This window comes from Podarcis liolepis, assembly GCF_965112155.1.
Source record: "Podarcis liolepis genome assembly, chromosome: 12".
Lineage (NCBI taxonomy): Eukaryota > Metazoa > Chordata > Lepidosauria > Squamata > Lacertidae > Podarcis > Podarcis liolepis.
Genome location: NC_139563.1, coordinates 40485817 through 40509704, shown reverse-complemented (window position 1 = coordinate 40509704; position 23888 = coordinate 40485817). Strand labels below are relative to the sequence as shown.

General features: G+C 41.8%; 1 protein-coding gene and 1 long non-coding RNA gene across 24 annotated transcripts in view; one reads left to right on the top strand and one right to left on the bottom strand.

The window, feature by feature from the left end:
* LOC310690045 overlaps positions 1-23888 on the bottom strand; it is a 133418-nt gene that overhangs the window by 27167 nt on the left and 82363 nt on the right. The gene's annotated exons all lie outside the window — the stretch shown is intronic.
* The window catches only part of ZNF385D (zinc finger protein 385D), a 554298-nt gene that overhangs the window by 459507 nt on the left and 70903 nt on the right, over positions 1-23888 (top strand). For 16 of the 18 annotated variants that reach the window (XM_083468253.1, XM_083468266.1, XM_083468263.1 and 13 more), the window contains one exon: positions 8385-8495. The exons of the other annotated variants lie outside the window; for them this stretch is intronic. In XM_083468253.1, coding sequence (XP_083324379.1) covers positions 8385-8495 — 111 coding nt within the window. The remainder of the gene's footprint in view (positions 1-8384; positions 8496-23888) is intronic. 18 annotated transcript variants of the gene reach the window in all.

The following is a 23888-nucleotide window of genomic DNA, read 5'->3' as shown; positions in this document are numbered from 1 at the left end:
TTAGTCACCTTAATTTGAATGCTTATGCAATTATTTTTTAAAAATTAAATAAAAAAATTAAATAAAAATAAAAAACAGCAACTCCCTGCAGTTGAAGTATTAGCACATCATGGAGAAACGTTCAAGTTCATCCCCTTGTCTGCTGCACTGGTGTTACAGGGAGTAACTCTAATGGAAGGAGATATTCAAAAATAGCTACCTCCCCCCACAAACTTCAGCTTGAAGTGGTAGAACCAGCATTCTGTCCCCTCATTTTGCTGAACAAAATGCTTCGCAAATTTACCCCCCCCCCCCCCCGTTTCCATGTGCTCACACTGGGATTTAGTTGATAGTTCAGGTGTGGTTGTGAGCATGGGAATTAATAGGTGTGTTACCCAAAGTACAAAATGTTAACATTTAATGTAATAATTTAAAAGCATACAAGAAAGTGGCTGTGAAAATTAGGAAAGAATTTTTGATGATGTAGTGATATGATAATTTAAGTACCTCTTAAACACCATTTTCATGAAGGGCATCTGCTTGGTTTATCACAAGGCTTCAGATACTAAGAGCTTTAATATGAAAAAGTTGAACACCACAGAGTTTGAGGTGGCTTTGTAGGTACAGAAGGGGTGGGGAGTTTGATTGCCTTCACAAAAAGAGGAACATTTGAGACAGCAGCTGCTCATTACGTCGCTTTATCTATAGATGACAGATTTTTTTTCCTGGCTGAATTTGATGGCTTCAAACAGACACGTATTTCTATCTCAAATGTGTGAGAAGCAGTTTATCATAGTGTTAAACTTTTCATTGATACGACCAGAAGCAGTGATTCACAAAAAATATGTAAAAATGCTATAAGTTATTATGTCGAATTTCAAATCACTGCCTAATTATTTATCATAATTACTGAAGCAACACTGACTAAATCAGCTATAAAGGGATGAGTCATGCATGACAGCACATCTAGAACATGCATTTTTAAGAGCTTTGCATCATTGGTTCTCATCTGTATTGAAAATGAGTTTATAGGGATTTTTTTCTTCTTCTATTATTAGGTATTTTGACAAGCAAGTTCCCTCTGCTGGCTCCTTTCTTTATTCCCAAAGTTGATTATTGATCTGGTAGATAGAATACTGAGAAAACCAGCTGTGTTTCGCAGGCATAGAGATGTCCTGGGTAACATTATGTGCGTTATTAGAAATAATTATTAACATGACCATGTGGATCGACAGACCAGGTTATCTGCTGATTGCGCACAATGTAGGCACTCCCTCTCATTAGCAATGCAAACTTAATTTAGTGTGCTCTGTAGCTATATCCGTGGTTTGATAGCTTTAAAATCTTAATGTTAATATTCAGCTATGTGAGCTCTGCACATGTGACATATCTGTGGATATGAACATGCAGATGGGGAGAAACTAGGTCCACTGGCCTCATGAATGCTCAGTAAAAAATCTGGAATTTGTTTCCAAATTCTACATATAGTGTCAGTGGAAATGATCTTAGCTATAGTTTGTTACAGGGTGGTGCTGTGGTCTAAACCACTGAGCCTCGGGCTTGCCGATCAGAAGGTCGGCGGTTCGAATCCCCGCGACAGAGTGAGCTCCTGTTGCTCGGTCCCTGCTCCTGCCAACCTAGCAGTTCGCAAGCACATCAAAGTGCAAGTAGATAAATAGGTACTGCTCCAGCAGGAAGGTAAACGGTGTTTCCGTGCGCTGCTCTGGTTTCACCAGAAGCGGCTTAGTCACGTTGGCCACATGACCCAGAAAAACTGTCTGTGGACAAACGCTGGCTCCCTCGGCCAGTAAAGCGTGATGAGTGCCGCAACCCCAGAGCTGTTCGCGACAGGACTTAACTGTCAGGGGTCCTTTACCTTTACCTTTTATAGTTTGTTACATTTAAGGAACAGGGCTGCATAGTTTTGTTTTTTCTTGAAGAAGAGACTAAAGACAATAATGGATGCTTTATTGAGATATATGGTGTGGGCATGCTTTTGGTCTGAGGTGGTTGTCCGTATCAGTTTTGTACTGGTGAAATCCTTGATATCCATGGATATCCATGTACTTTTAAATTATATTCATGTAGTATGAGGTCCCGCCCTCTTCCTGCCTTTAGTGTTTTTAGCCAATGAATGCTTATAGAGAAATTTATAACCCTCAAACGGCTTCAAAATGACCCAGGATTCCTTTCTCTAAGCAATGGACGTGTGTCGTTTTGAACTCATTCTATGAGCTTCCTTTGTATGTGGGTCACTCTAGATTTTTCTTTAGATTCAGACAATGGAGAATTACCGGTACTTTGAAGCTGCCCACCCCCACACTCCTGTCTTTCCTGGTGCAGAAGTGATTGTTGGCCAGAGAAATAATTGACAAATCTGGGGTGTATTTCAGTAAAGCTATGGCTGTGTGACTAAAGTAAAAGGGAGCAGCAAACGTAGAAATTCATGGTTTCCCCCACTCAGATTTGATTTAATCCCCCCCCCCCCGTTACCTTTTCAAAAATACAAATAAAACTCATACCTCCATAGCACCCTCCAACATTCCTCATGAAAATAGAGACATTTCATTCTAAACCACAGAATATCCCTATTTTCGTCTGAATGTTGGAGTGTATCACTATCCATATTTTGAGAGGGGGGTACAGTGGTACCTCGGGTTACATACGCTTCAGGTTGCAGATTCTGCTAACCCAGAAATAGTACCTTGGGTTAAGAACTTTGCTTCAGGATGAGAACAGAAATCGTGCTTCGGCGGCGCGGCGGCAACAGGAGGCCCCATTAGCTAAAGTGGTGCTTCAGGTTAAGAACAGTTTCAGGTTAAGAACGGACCTCCGGAACGAATTAAGTACTTAACCCGAGGTACCACTGTATTGTGCTTGAGAATAATGAGTTACATCAGCTCTGCAAATTCACCCAGTGTGGATATTCTACATTTGGGGGTGGGGGGGGGATCTGAGAGAGGGAGAAGAAGAAGAAGAGTTTGGATTTGATATCCTGCCTTTCACTCCCCTTCAGGAGTCTCAAAGCGGCTAACATTCTCCTTTCCCTTCCTCCCCCACAACAAACACTCTGTGAGGTGAGTGGGGCTGAGAGACTTCAGAGAAGTGTGACTGGCCCAAGGTCACCCAGCAGCTGCATGTGGAGGAGCGGAGATACGAACCCAGTGTCCCAGATTACGTGACTACCGCTCTTAACCACTACACCACACTGGCTCTCTAGTGTAATGCACAACAACCCTGAAGTACACTCATGGTAATCCCGTCTCTTGGTGTGATGGTTATTTTTATTTAATAAAGAAAATTTGGTGTATGTGTGGCCAGTGTAGGAAGGGGAAGTTGATAGTAGCAGTAACGTATGGAGTGTGTGTGTGTGTGTGTGTGTGTGTGTGTGTGTGTGTGTGTGTGAATAAATGCTTTCCCACCCTTGAGAGAAAAATAGGCCAATCCTTGGGGATGGGATGTTGTTGCTGGTTTAAATTCTTAAATGGGTGTATCCAGGACAAAGCTTCAAAGCCTATTTTACTCAAAAATAGAAAAAAGAACAAAAGAGAAGGGAGGCTTTTTGACCTTTGCTGAGAGTATTGCTGCAGTTATTATGAGGTATAAATAAATAATCACAACACATACTCTTAGAATACACTGCTTGCTGTTTAACAGTTTAATCTGGAATTTATCCAAGCATGTCCACCTGAACCTTGGTTGCTGTAAATCTTAATTCTCTTTTGACTCCTGACCTCTTCAATCAGAAACTGCATGCCTGATCTTGCAATGAACGTAGCATTGCTAGCCTAGGAGCAATTGAACAAAGACCTACAGTGATGTAACCAGTTCACAACTCATTAAACTTGGGTTGTTTACATGGGTCAAGGTGGGCATTGGAGGGGAGCAAAGCTCTTGCTTTTTGACAGGCAGACGTACAATAAGTTAGGCATACAAAAAACCTGCATAGTGAAAGTGGGAAGGGATTTCTACAATGTCACAAAGAATGTCCTCTCCCGGGCTACCACCCCCCAAGCTACCTAGTATGGCAAAACTACCAAGAGGCCCCCTCTGCTGATCTTAATGTTTCAGAAGGTCTGTAGGGAAGACACCATCATTTAGATCAGGCATAGGGCAACCTTGGCCCTCCAGATATTTCGAGACTACAATTCCCATCATCCCTGACCTCTGGTCCTGTTAGCTAGGGATCATGGGAGTTGTAGTCCCAAAACATCTGGAGGGCTTGGGTTGCCTATGCCTGATTTAGATGGTTGGTTAGAGTGTGGTGCTGGCAACACCAAGGCTGAAGGTTCGATCCCTGTAAGGGGCAGCTGCATTGCAGGGGTTTGGACCAGATGATTCTCAGGTCCCCTTTCAACTTTGATTCAGTGAGATGGAGGCTAAGTTGTTTAGGGCTTTAAACATTCATTTGAAAATACTTAATTGGAAACGAGGTACCCCAGAAAGTATTTGGGGTCTTTTTTGGGGGTGGGGTGACCAGTTGATGTTTCCAAGTTATCTTCAGTGGCAGGCCCTTGTAGAGTGTAAATCAGGGAGTATAGTGGCCAAATCATCTGTGTCCAAGTTGTATGACCCTTTTGCCAGTGGAGCAGAATACATGCCACCTTTATTCTATGTTGCAGAGTAGGTGCTTTGGCTTGCCTCAAGGATGGCAGACATAGCTATAAGGCTTAGTCTTGCCAACTTTAGGTCAGCAGGCATTTTTAGAAGTTTCCTTGTAGGCAGCTACAAGTAAGTCATAAGGATGACTGGGAACTCTCGGGTATGCTTGGGTCCATAACTTGTGGGTTTAGTTTCTCTTTCACCTTTCTTTCTTTCTTTCTTCCTTCCTTCTGTTGCAGCAAGTAATATTAAGTAAATGATCCAGTTTAAGCCTACAGCTGTGTTTGTCTTACCTGTGTTGAGACGACAGCCTACCCTGCAACAATTACTCAGGCAAATCCTGTTGGCTCCCTGCTACTCAGATGTAAGCCACATTAAGTTTAATGGAATTTACCCCCACGTAAGTGCATGTAGGCTTTCAACCTTTAAAAAGCACCTAAACGGAACAAACGTGGTGATGGAGGGGATTACAGAATAAAGATACTATTGGCAATTCATAGCATAGCATTCATATATTCCCTTGTGCTTTTCACATGGTTAGAGCCCAAACACCATTTGATGAGACTGAAAAATGGTTATAGAGAACTTGCAGGATTATTTGCATGCTGCACTAAAACCAGGAGGTTATTCCAAAAAAGGGGATTTCAGGATTTCAAATGCAGAGGCAAGGGCTTTGAATAAACATTTAGGGGTTTCACAGGCAGATTCCTGGAAAAGTTAGAGAAAAGAATAAGGAACTATAATGCCTGCTATCTTTATATACAGATTGCTGAGAATATGTTTCTAAATAATCAGTATCAGATTTCTAATATCTTCCGCTTTATCTGTCCTGATGGCCCATTTCTTTTACTTTGTTCTTCTGATTCAAGCAGACCATTCATATTCCCTGCGCTTTTTTATCTCAGTTTCTCAGAGTTCACAAATGTGTATGGGTGAGAGTATGTGTGGTCCACTTGCCAGCATCCCTTTCCTGTAACAAACATTTGGGCACTTATCTAATATTTATTTAAAACTTTATGGGTTGGCAGCCTTCCCCTCCCCCTCCCCACAAAACTACTCTAGGAGAAAATCCTAATATAATTCCAGTGCACTCACCCTCACTTGCCTGTCTGCCCTGACTTTGTTAGGGACTGGGATTTATGGAGTTATATTTGGAAAAGCAATTCTGACTTGCTGTATCAAACAGCAATTGGCAGAGTAGAGATTTCTGCATCTGAACCGGCTTTTCTTAATCACTTTGGCTGCCATCCAAACCTCTTTGCATATAGAACTACAAGCACAAATCATGAGGTTCACATTTTAGAGATACATTTTGTAGCCTGTAGAATCCTAGATCCTTAATAAGAGAAATACACTTTGTGAGTACAGTATAGGACATTTTTGTGTGCTTCGGTTGATATAGGTAAGTTCAGTAGATTTTTCTGTTGGGATGCAGAATGGCATCTTCTGGAACCAGGGGCTAGATTATTATGCCTTTGATGTGCAGTCAGTCCCGGGTCATAATCAGTACCATAATAATAAATGTTCTCGTGTCCTATTTATAGTGCTTGATCTCAAGAGATGTTTGTTTTTCCTAGAATCCCTTCCATACATAGAAAGGCTAGCTGACTCATATGTTTCATATCTGTGCTTGAAAAATAGTCATGGGTTTTCTGGCTGAAAGCAGAGGAATGGTGGGAGGCACCAGCTGGTGAACCCCCAAGGAAAGAAAGCTCAGGCAGAGCCTAGGAATTGGTGTCGGGGGTGACAATGAGTGGTCAGATGGAGAACACGGAGAAGACTGGGAGGTGGTGGTGTAGAAAGCTGAAGAGGTAACAGGGTTTAGTGAGCAAGGAGAGTTTGTGGCAGAGAGAAGTCCGGAAGCAGAAGCAGGAGACGAGGGAGGCCAAGAGGCAGAGATGAGTCAGGCTGGTAAAAAGGCCAGGGTGCTGCCCCCTGCTGCAATAAGCCCCCCCCCCAGTCTCACAGGACCAGAAGAGGTATGAAGAGGGAGCAACAGAGACAGGCACACCAGCGTAGTCTCAGCTTGCTTGGGAAGGACCCAGGGAAGGAGGAGACTTAGGCAGCTGTGGGAATGCGGGGACCTTTAGTCTCCGCAACTGCCTCATAGGGGCAAGTTCTGCTGTGAAGAGTTGCTGTGCTCCTTAGGCCTGGCACTCCCTCCAAAATGGCTTGTCCCAATCCACCACCAGCAAATGGAGGTGGCAAATTGGAGGTCTCAATATACAGTCCTCTTATTCAGTTGTTTTGGAGAATTCAGATGACATAACTCCAGATCCACTTCATTCCTGTGTTTCTTCTGTAGTCTTCCCATTTTTTTCCAACTGCCACTTTTGTGGCCATTTTCAACTGCTTAGACAAGCATAGCCCTATTGTTTTCCCTCTGTGGAGCAGTGTTCTGCAATACGGGTAGCGACATGTGTGGTGATAGTTTCTTCTTCCGTGCCTTTCTTCTTTCGAGTTATATTATTACTGATTCTCCCTATTAGTCTTACAGGGATCAGCAAAATTTTTCAGCAGAGGGCTGGTCCACTGTCCCTCAGACCTTGTGGGGGGCTGGACTATATTTTGGAAAAAAGAGAGATAATTAATTCCTATGCCCCACAAATAATCCAGAGATGCATTTTAAATAAAAGGACACATTCTGCTCATGGAAAAACACAGATTCCCGGACCGTCCGCGGGCCAGATTTAGAAGGTGATTGGGCCGTATCCGGCCCCTAGGCCTTAGTTTGCCTACCCATGGTCTTTGAGAACAGAAAGTTTTGAGATTGCTTCATGAAACAAGGAAAGCATTTGTAGCTGAATAGGTTGTCCATGTTGCAAAAATAAATAACTTGTCATTTTCTTTGCATCTGTGATATATTTATCCTTTTTTGCACTTCAAATAAAATGCAAAATATGTCTCTCATTGCTCAATAATAAATATTTAAACATCAAAAAATCTTAATGATTTAGAAATCTCGTGAAGCAAGTGAGAGCTAAAAGTAACTGCACAATGAGTCCTTGACACAATAATCCATTCTACTACTTGTTCTTTTCTATTTTCCCTTGAGTCTTCTATCTTAATTTGTCTTATAGCATGCTTCTTTCGCCATATTCTTCCCACTTGAGAGTTACTGCAGACACACACCAAAAAGAGCCAAGAAGGAGAAATGATCCCACTTTCTGTGCCAGAAAAACACAATATATGTGAAAGTTGAAGTGAGATTCTTTAACGCTGAAGCAAGGGAGGAAACATTCAGATCTTGTGTAGTAACTAACTAAAGTTAAGAAAGAACAGTCTGACATGTCAGAATGTTCAGCACATTTCTTTAGGATCCATCAATTTCTTGCAATGAGATTTTCTAAATTTGTGTCCGGTGTGCCCTTCAGAGTTCTTTGTTTCATTTGCACCCAATTTTTATTTTTTGCTTAAAAAATAAAATAAAATTGCTACATCTATACAGATAGAAAGGAAGTGGTATCTTGGGCTGCAATCCTGTGCACATTTATTTGGAAGGAAAGCCCCATTGAACTCAGTGATACTTACTTTTAAGAAGACTTACAAGGGTTGTACTGCTAATGTTTAAAAAGAAAATAAGACTTTGGGTTGTATCCAGTGGGAGTCATACTCAGCATAGATAAACTTGAATTAATGGACATGGCTAGTGTAAGTCTGTTAATTTCAGTGGGTCTACTCTGTGTAAAGCTTGGTTGGATACGATCCATTGGCAGTGTGTAAATTCCATTAAGCATTGTTAGCAGAATTGGCAGACTTCCAAGAGAATAGAAAAGCTTTTATTTCTCCTCCTTTTGTTGCAGATGGACCCAATTCAAAAAGCTGTAATAAATCATACGTTTGGGGTTCCTCTTCCCCACAGAAGAAAGCAAATCATATCGTGCAACATTTGCCAGTTGAGATTTAATTCGGATGTAAGTAGATAATTTATATCTTCTTAAAAATATGTATGCATGAGATAATGGGTTTGGGTTTTTGCTTTGCTTTGCTTTGCTTTTTTGGCAATGGAACCTGTATGATATTATTTCACATTTGCCTCATGGTTATGGAGCAATAATGTATATGATTACTTGATACTCATCGGCTCAGCTTTTCTCTTTCGGTTCTCCTTTCTGCAATTTCAGTTCTACAGGTTGAGTTATATATAGCTATAGATAAAGTTATATGGAAGCCTGCTGATCATGGAGGGAAAGGAAGAGCAGATAGGTGCCTAGGCCGACTGGAAGAAAACAAACCACAGTGCCTGGGAAATTTCTCTTCAGCTGCACAGGCAAATGTGGTAGGGGGAAAAGGCATGGGGAAGAGCTGGACATGGTTTGGGGGGCCGGTGGCTTGCCACTCGGATGTAACATTCCCAATATTTTCTCATGTGTGGAATACATTGGCATATTTTAGGGTTGCCATATGTCCTCTTTTCCCAGGACACGTCCTCTCTTTCATGGGTAGAGTCACCATAGCGATCCATTGTTAGAAGTCAGCAAATGTGTCCTCTTTTTTGCTCTTCAGAATATGGCAACCTTATTTTCTTGCTTTTCTACAAAGTCTGGCATATATTGGCAACTGAAAAATACAGTGGTACCTCTGGTTATGGACAGGATCCGTTCCAGAGGTCCAGCTGTATCCTGAAAAGTCCGTAACTGGAAGCACCCTTCTGCACATGTGAGCGGTGCGCAGATCGCTTCTGCTCACGCACGCGTGGCAAAATCCAGAAGTATACACTTCCCAGTATGCCATGTTTGCAACCTGAAGATTATGTATTCAGAGGGATACATAACCCGAAGTACCACTGTAATGAAAAGGGGGAGGGGGAATACTAGAAAGTTGTTCATTCGAATATTCTCAGTGAATATCAATATAACACAGAAAGCGTACAGAACATCCGAACATCTTGATATTCTGCCTTAGGAAGCCTAATCAAATATTGGAGAATGCCCTGCATTTATACAGAACACATGACTAATTTGAGAACATCCTAATACATTTTTGCACAGTTGGATATGCGATGGCTTCTGCTTTTATAGGCATGTGCTGCAAATTTTGAAACATTACCATAGTTTTCCTAAGACATAATTTTAGAAGCTGGTAATAGCACTTGAACTCAGTCTGAAACTGGATGGCCCTAATGTTGTGCTGTAAAAACTATTTGAATGCTTTAGCTCAGTTCATCCCCCCCCCCCCCCGCATCTAGAGCCAAGCAGAAAGTTCTCAGTTGAGAATGTTTGGCCGAATTGGGGATGGGGTGGGCTGATGGAAAGAGGTACATAAAAGTGAGTCGGAAAGGGCTGGGCGATGGGCTCTGCAGGGTGGTGAATGCTTCCCTCTGTGAGGGAGTCCTCCCAGCCCTGCTAAAAGAGGTGGTCATTAAACCGCTTCTAAAAAAACATCTCTGGACCTGGCTGATACGGCCAACTATCGCCCAATCTCAAATCTTCCATTCTTGAGCAAAGTTATTGAACGGGTGGTTGCTGAACAACTCCAGGCTTGCCTGGAGGATGGGGACCATTTGGATCCCTTCCAGTTGGGGTTCAGGCCTTATCGTGGGACTGAAACTGCCTTGGTCGCACTGGTCGATGATCTCTGGCAGGCTAGGGACAAGGGTGAAAGCTGTTTCCTAGTTCTGCTGGATCCCTCAGCGGCTTTTGATGCCATCAATCATGACATCCTTCTGCACTGTTTAGAGGCGCTGGGGGCACTGTTGTACAGTGGTTCCACTCCTTTCTCCTTGGCCGTGTCCAGAAAGTGGTGTTGGGGGATGAATGTTCAGACCTATGGGCTATCACTTGTGCGGTGCCTCAGGGTTCCGTCCTCTCCCTCATGCTTTTTAATATGTATATGAAGCCACTGGGAGAGATCATCAGGGAGTTGAGGCTGGGTGTTCATCAGTATGCAGATGATACCCAGCTCTACCTCTCCTTTAAATCAGAACCAGTGAAGGTCATGAAGGTCCTGTGTGAATGCCTGGAGGCGGTTGGAGGATGGATGGTGGCTAACAGATTGAGGTTGAATCCTGACAAGACAGAAGTACTATTTTTGGGAGACGGGGCGGGTGGGTGTGGGGGGACTCCCTGGTTCTGAATGGGGCAACTGTGCTCCTGAAGGAACAGGTGCACAGCCTGGGAGTCATTTTGGACTCACAGCTGTCCATGGAGGCGCAGGTTAATTCTGTGTCCAGGGCAGCTGTCTACCAGCTCCATCTGGTATGCAGGCTAAGACCCTACCTGCCCACAGACTGTCTCACCAGAGTGGCACATGCTCTGGTTATCTTCCACTTGGACTACTGCAATGCACTCTACGTGGGGCTACCTTTGAAGGTGACCCGGAAACTGCACCTAATCCAGAATGCGGCAGCTAGACTGGTGACTGGGAGCGGCCACTGAGGTCACATAACACTGGTCCTGAACCATTAACTCCCAGTACGTTTCCAGGCACAATTCAAAGTGTTGGTGCTATCCTTTAAAGCCCTAAATGGCCTCGGTCCTATATACCTGAAGGAGCGTCTCCACCCCCATTGTTCTGCCCGGACACTGATGTCCAGTGCCGAGGGCCTTCTGGCGGTTCCCTCACTGCGAGAAGTGAGCTTACAGGAAACAGGCAGAGGGCCTTCTCGGTAGTGGCGCCCATCCTGTGAAACCACCTCCCAGCCAGATGGTTTGTTTATACTCCTCATTATTAAAATAGTAATATTATTGGCACAGGTACAAAGCTTCATTTAATCATCATTTATCTTAGTATTTCTTCAGTGAGTTCGCCAGCAATATTTACCTGTGATAAAGCTTCAGGTCATCTGAAGCATAGGAAGCCTGCAGCTACCGCTGTCCTTACTAAACAGATTCTCTGGTTTTAAACTGAGAACAATTATTGATGTACCTGAACAAACTACAAGATGCCGTCACATAAAAACTACCCTAAACTGTGGAGTATTGATGTGCCGTGACTTATCTGGCCTTTCCTGTCTGTGCCACAGTGCACCCTTTTGTACCCCAAGAGGGTACAAAATTGTGATGACACGAAGGAAATTACTGGATTCACGTTGTGAGTATTCTGCACATAATGGCTTGCAGTGCAGAGCAGCCTCATTATGACCAATGCCACAGTTCAGCTAGCTTGTGTACGTTGGACTGTAAGTTGTATGAATCAATTTCGGTGCAAAAATCTACGGTGCTGAATTTTCGCTGCTGACTATATTTACTTGGAATAGTGTTTCAGCTTCTCAGAGCTCATATTAATACATGCTGAAAAAGTGCAATTTGGAAACTGAACTAAATACCAATGTTAAGCTATGCTTATCTTGAGCTAAGTGCATTTTTATTCACATTGAAACAATATTTATAAAGGTATGTCACTTTGGATTAAGCTTCTGTTTTGATATGAATTGAAAATGAAGCATTTAAAGGTCTAAAATTGCCATCAGGGACTCACTGCTTCTGCAGATGAAATCCAAAAAGGCAGTTTCAAATGAGTCCCCTGCAGCTCTCAGAAATATGCTTTTTTTCTGCAAGAACAAACATACAGGTGTATTCATAGTATTGACCTGCACTCTTGATAGATAGAGCTTTGAAAAAATGAGTTTCGAGTGAAATGACTTACAAATCTTGTTCTGCTAGGTTTCTGCAGGTTTAAGTGTGTAGTTGGTGGGACACTGCTGCATAAATAGGTTGCATTTGTACTGAAGCACATTGTTAAAAGCATAAAACGCCTTCTTGTACGCCTTATAAAGAAGTCTTTAGGGATATTCTGAGAATAGGATTTCTCCTTTCTCCAGCGCTGCTTATTTTCTCTGCATCAGTGGTCTTGTCATGATAATCAACTTTTTTTGTCCCAACCATCAATCACTCTTGATTACAGCTGGGTAGAAGTTCTGTACTGTTGATCAGCTCATCAGTGTGCATAATGTTATACCTGGAGACTAGCGAAAATCATCCCTCAGTGGGAACTCACTTCACAGCTTTTGTCAAAAGTACTTTCATCTATCTATCACTCCCCTTGCAGTTGTCACTTTTCTCTTTGATTGTAGGTCTTGTGAATTCAGATTACTCTTAGTTAGATGGATTTGAATACTGAAATGTCATCCTGGGTTGCAACATGTTTCATTTCACTGTACAAATATCACAGTAATTATTAATACATGAATTACAAATTAAAAGATGACACTGTGTGTTGCTCATGGGAAGGAGCAATCTTCACTAATATTTAAGAGTTGACTCAGGGATGTGGTTTAATTTGGTTAAGGTAACACTTTATAATCAATGTTCACTATAAATAACTAGGTAACTGCTAGCAGGGCAGTAGTTTAATTCAGGGGGCGCTAACCTTTTTGGGCCAGCATGCACATTTCAGCTTGAGAAACTGTTATGGATATCATGTACACACACACACAGAGAGAGAAACCAAGCACATATCATAACCCATTCTATTGGCTACAATGGAAAGCTTCTTTCAAGCCAAAATTCACTGGTGCAGGGAGGCAGGGGATCCTGTGGGCACCAGGAAAGATCTGTGTGGGTGCATGGGTACCCGTGGGCATCATGTTGGTGATCCTTGCTTTAATTTCTTAACAACACAACCCCCCACATGTCTACCCTGAAGCACACTTATTGAATCAAATGGAACTTTCCCCCAGGTAAGTGTTATAGGATTGCAGTGTAAGTGACTAAATAGTAAATTAATTTCTTTAAATAAATTATGAGCCTACTGTTACTAAAAAATGTGGCAACGCTGGTGCCACTACAGGTTTGTTTGCACAGGCAAGATGTAGGGAGTATTACTCCTCTTAAATATGGCTTTGGCAGTAAATACATGCTTTGGAAAATGTGACAGGACTTAGAGACAGCTAGCGGATGCCTGCATGATTGCACTGAACCCAAATGTTACATGTTTGGGGTACATCTCTCCGCTTTTGCTAGTCACTGACAGTTCAAGAGAACCCAGGAATAGCATCTGGGGCTACCTGCTTACTGGTTCTGGCATTGCCATATGGCATCCTTTGAGTTGAGTGACCTGACCCGCCACTGGGGCGTCTGTTCTTTACCCCTTTGTGCTTTACCCCTTTACTTGGCAATTTGGTGGGCAAAGAGGGGCAGATTAAGAGGAAGGAGCAATGGCTGAATGTCATTCTCTGCAATGGCTTCTCCCTGCCACTTGTTTTCCTCTCTGTGTTAGTGAACCAGCATTTCTCCATGAAACGTGGGAGAGTTCGCTTGCCATTCCACTAAGTGGCGGCTGTACAGCAACATTCTTTGAACTGCAACAGAACTGTTTAGCCCATGCAGTCTCCCCAGTACCTGTGCTTACAGGAAGTCACCAGCCTTGTACATAGCCAAGAATCTGGATCATTTGCTGAGTCCAGCTCAGGTGATGCTATAACCTTGATTTAGAAGAGACTCATTAAAGGTACATTAAAGCTGTGGTACTATTCTGGAGCCTCTCCTAGAAGACTCATGAGCCAGTGATGTATTGCTGTGTTGGAAACACATTGTGGGTTATTCTAAAGTGTATTTTAGTATGTGTGTGTGTGTATCTGTTTCAAATAGGCCAGAGCTCGATTGAAAGAAGTGATCTGCAGTGCCAGCCAGCGAGTCTACTCAGAAGTAGATCCTATTGATTTTGGGTATAGGATTGCAGCTTTATTCTACTTTAAAACTCACAAAACTTTTAATTAGGTATTGCACTTGCTAAATATAGTAGACTCTGATACAGTTTTACTGCTGTAAGCAATGATGCAGATCAATGTGAAGATTTACCAGGGTTCTAGAGGTCATGTAAGCAGGAAAAGAAATGCAGGCTACAAAATCATGAGGTATTCTTATGCAACAAAAGAAGCACAAGATATAGCCTCTGACTAATTAAGCAATCTATGCCCTTTTAAACTGTGTGTGGACAGGTTATTGTTTTTTGTTTGTTACTATGTTACGTATTTTTGTGTTCTTATATTGTAAACTGCCCTCTGATCTTCGGGTGAAGGGTGGTATAAAAATTGATTGAATGAATGAATATGGATAATGTTATATTTCCTATAAATATGATATTTCCAAAGCACCAAGTAGAAATGACAAATTAAAGTATTAGAGTCTAACCACAAGAAAGGGACTTGATTAAAATCTCATATTTTTCCCCTCTATAAATGGTTTAATTAGTAAAAGCTAGTTTTCCTATTCCTTCTGGCCATATTTTAGGACAGTGATCAATTATGTTAATTACCTTAAGCAATGCTAGGAAACAGATGGTATCAAATTTCCATTAGACCTGCAAAATTCAGTATCACTTATTCTGTTTCACAGAATATTATAAAACCACTGGCAAATGTTTTCTTTTAATAAGCCAGTAATGTGCATACAGTAATTTTTAAAAGATGAAGCACTCACTCCAGAGAACTTGCTTTGTTGTATTCTAACCTGATGATTTTTTTTAACACAAATTGAATGATCTCAGGGTAGAAAACACTATTTGTCTTCTTGAGTAAATCTTTTCATTGAACCAGATTTCCATCACTTGCACACACAAACATATTTCACTTTGTAGCACTTTATTTATTTTTTATGGTTTAATAATCAATATGACCATGTTGTGGTATTAAAAGTTTATAGCAAACTGTATTACTTTTCCAAAGACCTGTCAGTCCTCACTGCTCTTTAAAAGAAAAAAAAATAAAAAGAATAAAAAGAAATCTGACTGCTGTATACTCAGATCTGATATCTCTTTTCTATTATAATCCTAGTTGAACAGATTGCCATAATTTATCTGTCATTATTCATCTATTTATCCTGTAATATAATGTTTCTATCAAAATTGTATGTGGTGATAAATGCTTACAATGAAGCCCATTGTAATGATAAGCAGGTGCAAAGCAATAGCAATAAGTGAATATCAGTATTTGGAGCTGCAGAGAAATATGAAGTATGGCAAATGAAATTTTTATCTCCCTTGAGATGGATTATTGAACATTACTTAAAAATGACAAGGCATTTGATGTTTATTATTCAGGTTCTGCCTGGCCAAATCCATGGTTTATACACAGTAGTAACTGTAGCTTCTTATGTCTAAACCTGATGCCCACATACTTCAACATAAACCTCACTGAAACTGTAGGGTTTACTTCTTGAAAGCATAAATAAGATTGTGCTGCACAAGGTTCGCTGTTTGAAGACAATGGCCCAGTTTGCACTTAACATTAAACCATGATTATGAAGACAGACCTCAGGAAAGCAGGGACTTACAAGTGCCTTACAGCTGTGCTTGAGAAAGCTGTGGGAGCACACAAACCCAAAGCTCACCTAAAGCTTATCATTATGTCCAAACCAACCATGATCAAAGCTTGCCCCTTGTGCATTTTGGTAGACATGCAAATCTGTTTAATTTTAATTTGTTCTTAGTCTGATGTGGTGGTCCACACTGTTTCCTCCACAGAATTTCTGGGCTTTTTCTTAAGCTCTAAGCTGGATTTATGGCTTTTAGAAAGTCTCAATGGGCTCTGAATTAGATGTTGATTCAGAGGGCAGGTCCACACAAAGGCAGGAATCCAAATTCAACCCACAGTTTCACAAGCCAAACAGCCAATTCAGTGTGGCTCCTTTGAGTCCTAAAGGACCCAAACCCCTGCTTTGTGAGGGCATTTGGAAGCCAAAGTGCTCGCAAGGTTTAAGAAGCTATAAGGTGGCCTTGCATATAAACCTTCATCTTCCATCCAAAGCAAAGCCATGCCTTGTCCTCCAGGTCTTTTCTCCAGTCTACAGTGAGTGACTGGAAGTGGGAAAGCAGCACAAAGCCCTCCTCCTTTTCCTTCCATTCTGCAAACAAACAGAAACTCTGGATTCCCACCCGAATCCTGCTTGTGTCAGATCACACAGATATTTCTGGTGCCACCTTAACTGAAAAGATTGTAAACAGCAGCACACCAGGTGGAAGCGGATAGGGTTTGCATTTTGCTGTACATTTTGGGTTTTCCTAGGATTGGGGAAATCCAAATTCACAGGTAGGAAAAATGTGCCATGAGAGAACGAATTCTGTAAGCACTGATTATTAGAATTCTTGTGCACAGCATCTTGGAAACTTAAAATCATAGAATTGTAGAGTTGGAAGGGACCCTGAGGTTCCGCTAATCCAGTGGTGGCCAAACTCGGCCCTCCAGATGTTTTGGGACTACAATTCCCATCCTCCCTGACCACTGCTTCTGTTAGCTAGGGATGATGGGAGTTGTAGTCTCAAAACATCTGGAGGGTCGAGTTTGGCCACTACTTCTCTAATCCAACCCTCCGCATTGAGTCATGTGACCTCTCTTTCTTACAAAAAGTTCAACCACTTTATGCTGCAAACACTATAAAGCAAACACCTTAATTTTAACCGGGAAGAGTAGTTGCGACTAGAGCTACTGCGCTATGTCCCTCCCAACACGTTTTTGTTGAATTGCTGGACTAACAGAGGATGACTGCATGTAAATGTGCTGTGTACTGAAACATGAATTGCCTGCAGGAAAAGGCTGGCCTTTAGTTTTCACCACAGGGTATTCAGCATGTGCAAAAGTGCATTTACCAAGTGATGAGTGATGGATTGGCACTTTGGGGTCCTTTGAACTGGGAGTGATTCAGTGTCTGCTTGTGAGATTCTCGTGTATCAACACCAAATAGGATAAGGCAATGCTACACTGATATTTGTGGCCAGTTTCTAATCTGTTTTGCTATGCTTTTTGTGTGTTGCTCATGCACTGCAATCAATGAAGATACACCGAACAGGCATAAGTAAAGCCAGCCCCTTAATCAATTACAGAAACAAGAAGTACTATCTCCAATTTTCTTTTTAACCTGCATGTTAAATTAATGCCTAAAAAAAAGAAGAGGCGCTGTAACCTTTGCAAATCTTACGCAACTATGCACATGCAGTTTAATTCGTTCTGTAGGATGAAGCAAATATTGTCAAAGATAATAAGTTCCTTCTGCAGGCTCTTTCAGTTCTAATAAGCTAAATTGGATGATGGCAGGGCCTTAAAAGTATAAAAGAGCTTGAGTCAGGACCATTTTAAATATTATGCTAGTGTAGAGTCTCAACCAAGTAGGATTTCCAGATGTGTCAGAATTATAGGGTTTCTATAATCTTTAGGATATTACCTATTTTCAATTATCTGTTGGATAAATGTGCCTATCCTGTCCATTGTTTTGATATATCCTAAAATTTCTCATGGCTGATCTTCCCTAGCCACATGGAAGAGGCGGGACAATTCGAAATGCTGGCAAGAGCAACAGAATTAAGTGTTTTCCCACTCAGGCGTGGAGGTGAATAAGGCCCACATCTGTTAGTACCTGCAGAGGGAAAGTGTTCCAAGAGGTGTAAAGGCCTTTAGTAGGGTTGATGTTGATGGAGGCACATATTTTAATACATTACTATGCTGCTAGAAAAATAAGTTCCAATGCTATTTTTTTAAATGTGCTGTGCATACTTTAAGACCTGGAGTGAAACAAAGGAAGGGGGTAAGGACAGATGAGAGATCTCCCCACCCCTAAAAAAAGAAAACCTGCTTGCCTCTCATTGCAGGGAACTAGCTTGTATGTGCAAACCTAGGTTCCTGCCACTAAACCTTCTTTGAACTGCAGTCCACAGTTCCTCTGCTGAACTCATGGAACCCCCATGAGTTAACAATACATGTGCATTAGGTAGGCTGAAAGGAATGTTCCCTTTCAGCTGAATAAACTGTTCCACTGTGGATTCTAATTCATTCCCAGTGGACAACTTCTTGCCCTACTGGCAAATTTGCACCAGAAAGCCCCTGGCTTAGCTTGCTGGCTTTAAGCCTTTCTCCGACTAGTGATATGCTTGAAGAAGCCTATTAGTTTCACCATGTATAAGAAGCCTGAAGGTGATAATACATCTTAAGTCTGTGAGCTGGAAGGGAAAATATCTGGTTCATATTGGAAATATGATAGACTTTCATTTATTAGTTGTGAGCAGATGTGGCAGTAATCCAGAATCTGGAGCAATTACTGTTAAAGACTGGGTGTATGGGGGGGGGGGGAGACTGGGGACATTAAGAACGAACAATGTCATAGCATTGTAGCCTTGGCGGAAAAGTTACATTGGAATCATTGCAGCCAGAGTGCAGATACATCTCGTATTCTCCTAAGTATTTATGTTGCTTGGCAGAACTGTTGTATGAGTGGGTTGAAGTGATGCCAGGACATTCTTTGCACTGGAAATGACTTTGCACCAGTGGTATGGTCCTGCTGGACACCACACAAGTTCAGATTAAACTCATGGCAGAGCCTTGCGTGGTGTAGTGGTTAAGAGCGGTAGTTACATAATCTGGATAACCGGGTTCGCGTCTCCGCTCCTCCACATGAAGCTGCTGGGTGAGCTTGGGCCAGTCTCACTTCTTTGAAGTCTCTCAGTCCCACTCACCTCACAGGGTGTTTGTTGTGGGGGAGGAAGGGAAAGGAGATTGTTAGCCGCTTTGAGACTCCTGAAGGGGAGTGAAAGGCGGGATATCAAATCCAAACTCTTCTTCTTCTTCTCCTCTGATAAATAGGCACAATGGCCTGCTTCACAAGTGATGCTGAGCCAAAGCTAAACCATAGTTCATAAAACAAACCTCACTTAAACTATAAGTCACCCTGCAGATGATCAAACAAACCTTGGGTTGTTTTGTGAAAGTGTGGCTTATTTCCCCTCTGCTCCTGCCTGCTTACCATCTACCTCTTGCTCCTTCACACACCCTACTTGAAATACCAAAAATCTTTGCAGCACCCGCGCTGTGGGTTAAACCACAGAGCCTAGGGCTTGCCGATCAGAAGGTCGGTGGTTCGAATCCCCACAATGGAGTGAGCTCCCATTGTTCAGTCCCAGCTCCTGCCAACCTAGCAATTCGAAAGCATGAAGTGCAAGTAGATAAATAGGTACCGCTCCGGTGGGAAGGTAAATGGTGTTTCCGTGTGCTGCTCTGGTTCACCAGAAGCGGCTTAGTCAGGCTGGCCACATGACCCGGAAGCTGTATGCTGGCTCCCCAGAGTGCGCAACCCCAGAGTCGTCCGCGACTGGACCTAATGGTTACCTTTACTACTGCTGTGCCTTCACCACGTCCCAATGACCCATCTCATTGGCTGTCTCTGAGAGTAAGGGTGTAGAAATGTTCTCAGAGCTCTCGGCCTATTGTTTTCAACTGCCAGTTTCCACTCAAAGTTTTTAACTCTTTCCTCTGTCACCTTAAATACTACTCTGTAGCATTACTCCCCACCCTTAAGATGGTAGCCAAATCACTCCCCTCTCCCCCAAAAGTGAAGTGTTTGAATATATCTCAATGGGAAGACACAATCAAACATTTTCCCACACATTCTGGAAAGGAAAAAATTGGAGAGAAGGAACTCAAGCTCTTTAGCAGGCAAGATTTCATGTCCCATAACTTGACTTTTCTCTCTTGAGGGAAAAGATTGAAGGGTGGGACCACATTGTGTCCATGTGTTTATAAAGTTTGGGTTCGTTCCAAGGGAGTCTGTGCTGCTGCTGTTGCTAACATCCCTGCTGCTTTTTTGGGGGGGGGGGGACTTAAGATAACTATGTGGTGGGTGGGTGTGTTGCATACTTAACAATGTGGCTATCTCAGCTGAGGTATTCTTGCTTTTAAAACATTTTTAAAAGCACCATGCTAATTTGAACAGCCATGATTTGTAAAGTGCTAGCAGCAGTTTGTTTTTTAAAAACTTGAGTAAAACATTTGAGTAAAGTGATGAAAGCTGGTCATAAAGGACAATAGCCCCTTTAACGTTCTGTTTAAGCTTTCCTCTCCACATCCCAGCTGCGCAGTAAAGGCAGATCACAGCGAAGAAACCTCTGTAAAGAGATGCAATCTGTTAAGAAGGGGCAGAAGTCCCTTTAAGATGCTGGAAGTAGAGGAGTTGAGTGAGGAAAATATCATTTTACCAGGCAGAACTAGCAATGACATCATCTTTGCTAACACACCCAGCAAGAGCTGCTGGGTGATTTCATTTTTCAGCCACTCTTGGTATCATCTCTGTAGCTTACAGTGCAATGTGAATGGGACAAACAAAGAAACAAATAAACATACAAACATATACTTAAACCATAGTTCAGAATCTGTCTGAGTTCACATTAAACCATAGTTTAGGTCAGGTTATTTTTTTTGCTAACAAACCATAGCAAAGAAAACATAGTTAAGGCACTGTGCTGGATTTGCACATAATACTAAGCCATGGTTTATTAAGTACTGTTTATGTAAACCATGGTTTAACACTAAGTGCAAACCAGGCCACTGAGACAGAAACCATGAAGGGTAAAAACAATGAACAGTGTTGTGCATATCTAATAATTGTTTCACCACAGATTTTGCTTTAACTCACATTTGCAAGGAATGTCAGTTCCTCATTTTACAGAAGACAGAACCTCTGGAAGATGTGCTTTATGTAGCTAAATTATTACTTGGAAAGAATGGTATTTCAAAAATACTTAAAGCAAATCATAATTAATAGGCCCACCCACTAAAACTAATGAGAGAAGTATGTGACATTTGCTATTACCAAAATGCTTTCCAGAATGCTGGGCTTTTTGTATAGTTTGTGGTTTGGTAAGCAGAGATATTCTGCAAGGTTAGGCATTCGTTAGTAAAGTTCTTTCAGCAGAAAGGAGACCTGTGGAATTTGTTCATTATAGAAAACTAAAATACATCCAAGGGATAAATCTGCACATTATGGTGCAACTAATCAGTTACAATGCTGTGATGGGATAATGATTAAAGGTAAAATATTATCTTAATGAATCAAGACACGCAGAGGAAGAAAACACTGGGCAAGAGGAAGCAGAGCAGAAGTCATATAATAAAGTTGCATTGTTTGTAAGGTTGAGTTTGGGATGGTCTGCAAAGTGGAGGTTGGTCACTCACCTGCCTAATGTGAAACTCGTAATGACAGGAAATAACTACATTGCACAATATCAGACAATGTACCATTGAATGTACTTGTTGAGAACAGAGTGGCTGTGTTCAAGTGCTATGGTTTTCTATCATTACCTAACATGAGTGTTACTTAATACAAGCACAGTTTTCTCAATGGATTATCTCTTGCTTTTTAAATTAAATTATGTGAATGGGGTCTGAAGGCACATGGTTCGGGTCTGTGCTGATGCAGGCCTAGCCCTATCAGCTGTCAGGATGGGAGACAGTAGTAGTTGATCAGGTGAAGTGGATGATTATGATTGCACTGCTGATTGGCAGCTCTTCCTATTTTGTGTGTGTGTGTGTGTGTGTGTACTGGCAGGAAACATTTTGCACGGGGGTTCCGTTCCTGGTTCCCAGGTTCATTGGTGGAGCCTGCTCCACCCCATTCTGCCCTGTTTCGCCCCACCTGAGCCCCATTCTGCCCTTTTCTGGGTCTAAAAGGACCCGCACATTGGCAGTCGCTTGTCAGTTGAGCATGTGCAAAATGGTAGCAGCATGTGTGTGTGTGTGTGTGTGTGTGTGTGTGTGTCAGGGGTCAGCAACCTTTTTCAGCCGTAGGCCGGTCCACCATCCCTCAGACCATGTATGTGGTAGGCCGGACTATATTTTTTGGGGGGAAATGAATGAATTCCTATGCCCCACAAATAACCCAGAGATGCAGTTTAAATAAAAGGACACATTCTATTCATGTAAAAACACGCTGATTCCCAGACCGTCCGTGGGCCGGATTTAGAATGCGATTGGGCCACATCTTAGGTTGCCTACCCCTGGTATGTGTGTGTGTGTGTGTGTGTGTGTGTGTGTGTGTGTATAGATAGATAGATGATAGATGATAGATAGATAGATAGATAGATAGATAGATAGATAGATAGATAGATAGATAGATATGGATATCTTTCCGCTGACAGGACTCAAGGCAACTTACAGATAAAAACAATTACCCAAAACATAGCATAGCTACCCTCTATACCATCTCCCCAGCCCCCACTAACTGAAGACTATCTAAGAACCACGTCGGCTCCTCTGAGAAGGAAATTGTGCAAATATAAATAATGTGGCTTCACAACTGCTGTATTTTTTTTTCCATTTGAGGAGGGGATTTTATGTAAGACTGCACATCTAAGTGGAGTGATTTATTGCTATAAACCAGATGTGTAGACATCCAACACTGAACGCAGCTTGACCACCTGCATCTCATGCAGTGGTGGAGCTACTTAAAATTAGTTTGGCCTGACCACTTTCTTACAAATAAGGGCTTATCCACATTTCTTCTTGTCCTACTGCTTTCTCCCAGGGAAAACTGCTCTCTAGCGCTTAATCAGAGCAAATGGCAATTTGGGTTTTCTCCGGATTGACATTTGCTCTGACTCAGAGCTCAAGAGTGTGTTTTCCCTGGGAATAGAGCAAAGCAAGGACAAAACCACTTGGACCCATGCCTAGAAAGTGCAGGTCAAGCGGAAAACCACTCGGACCTGAGACAAGCAGAAATGTGGACGAGCCCTAAACCTAGGAAACCCCCAGTTCCAACATTATACTATTGGATCAAATGGCTACTAGTCCTAAAAAGTAAATAAATCAAGATTAAGGTAAAGATTTGGAATCAGCCCAGGAAACATAAACCAAATTATTTAAATGAATGGTATAGGTGATTCACTTGAAGAGTTTTTTTTATATCTACTTAAACAAAATGCTATATGAAGAAAATTGGGTGTAGTCAGACTTTTTCATCAACACAATCTAACAGTTATACCTCTCCTAATGCTATCCTGTGATTCCCACCCAACACCCATTTTGTCCATGATTTTGAATCTCCTGCATGATTTTTGTCAATTCTGGGTGGTTGTGTCTCATAAAAGATATGCCAATTGTTGCCCCGCCCCTGGAGGAATTTAGTGAATAATGAGAAAGCAAGGTTTAGATTTAGATGTTTCAGAACAGTTAATTTAAAGTTGTGTAACATTCTTATGAACAACTACTTTTTAAAACTCCCAGTTTTGACACAGGAGGACTTGTCAAGTAATTTGTTCATGGTTGGTTTTCATGATAGATTTCAAGGGAAATTAAAATATTCACGGAAATAGCTCATTCTTGAAGTTGCTTTGTTGTCTTTCACACATTAAATTAGCTCATTACTGCTGTATATATAGTGGGGAAAAGCATCTGTTTACACGGTTAATAATATTAAAATTACTTACAAGTAACAGAATAAGCAGCAATTTGCAAAAGCTAATCATATTTGTGCACTCCTCTGCAAAAAGTAAACTGTTAATACCTACCCACAGGGGAAAATACTTGCTGGCTGAAGCCATTTCATTTTATCATTAAGGGTAATATACTGAATACAGAATGCCTCAAAAGCGGAGAAAGAGTGACAAAAATA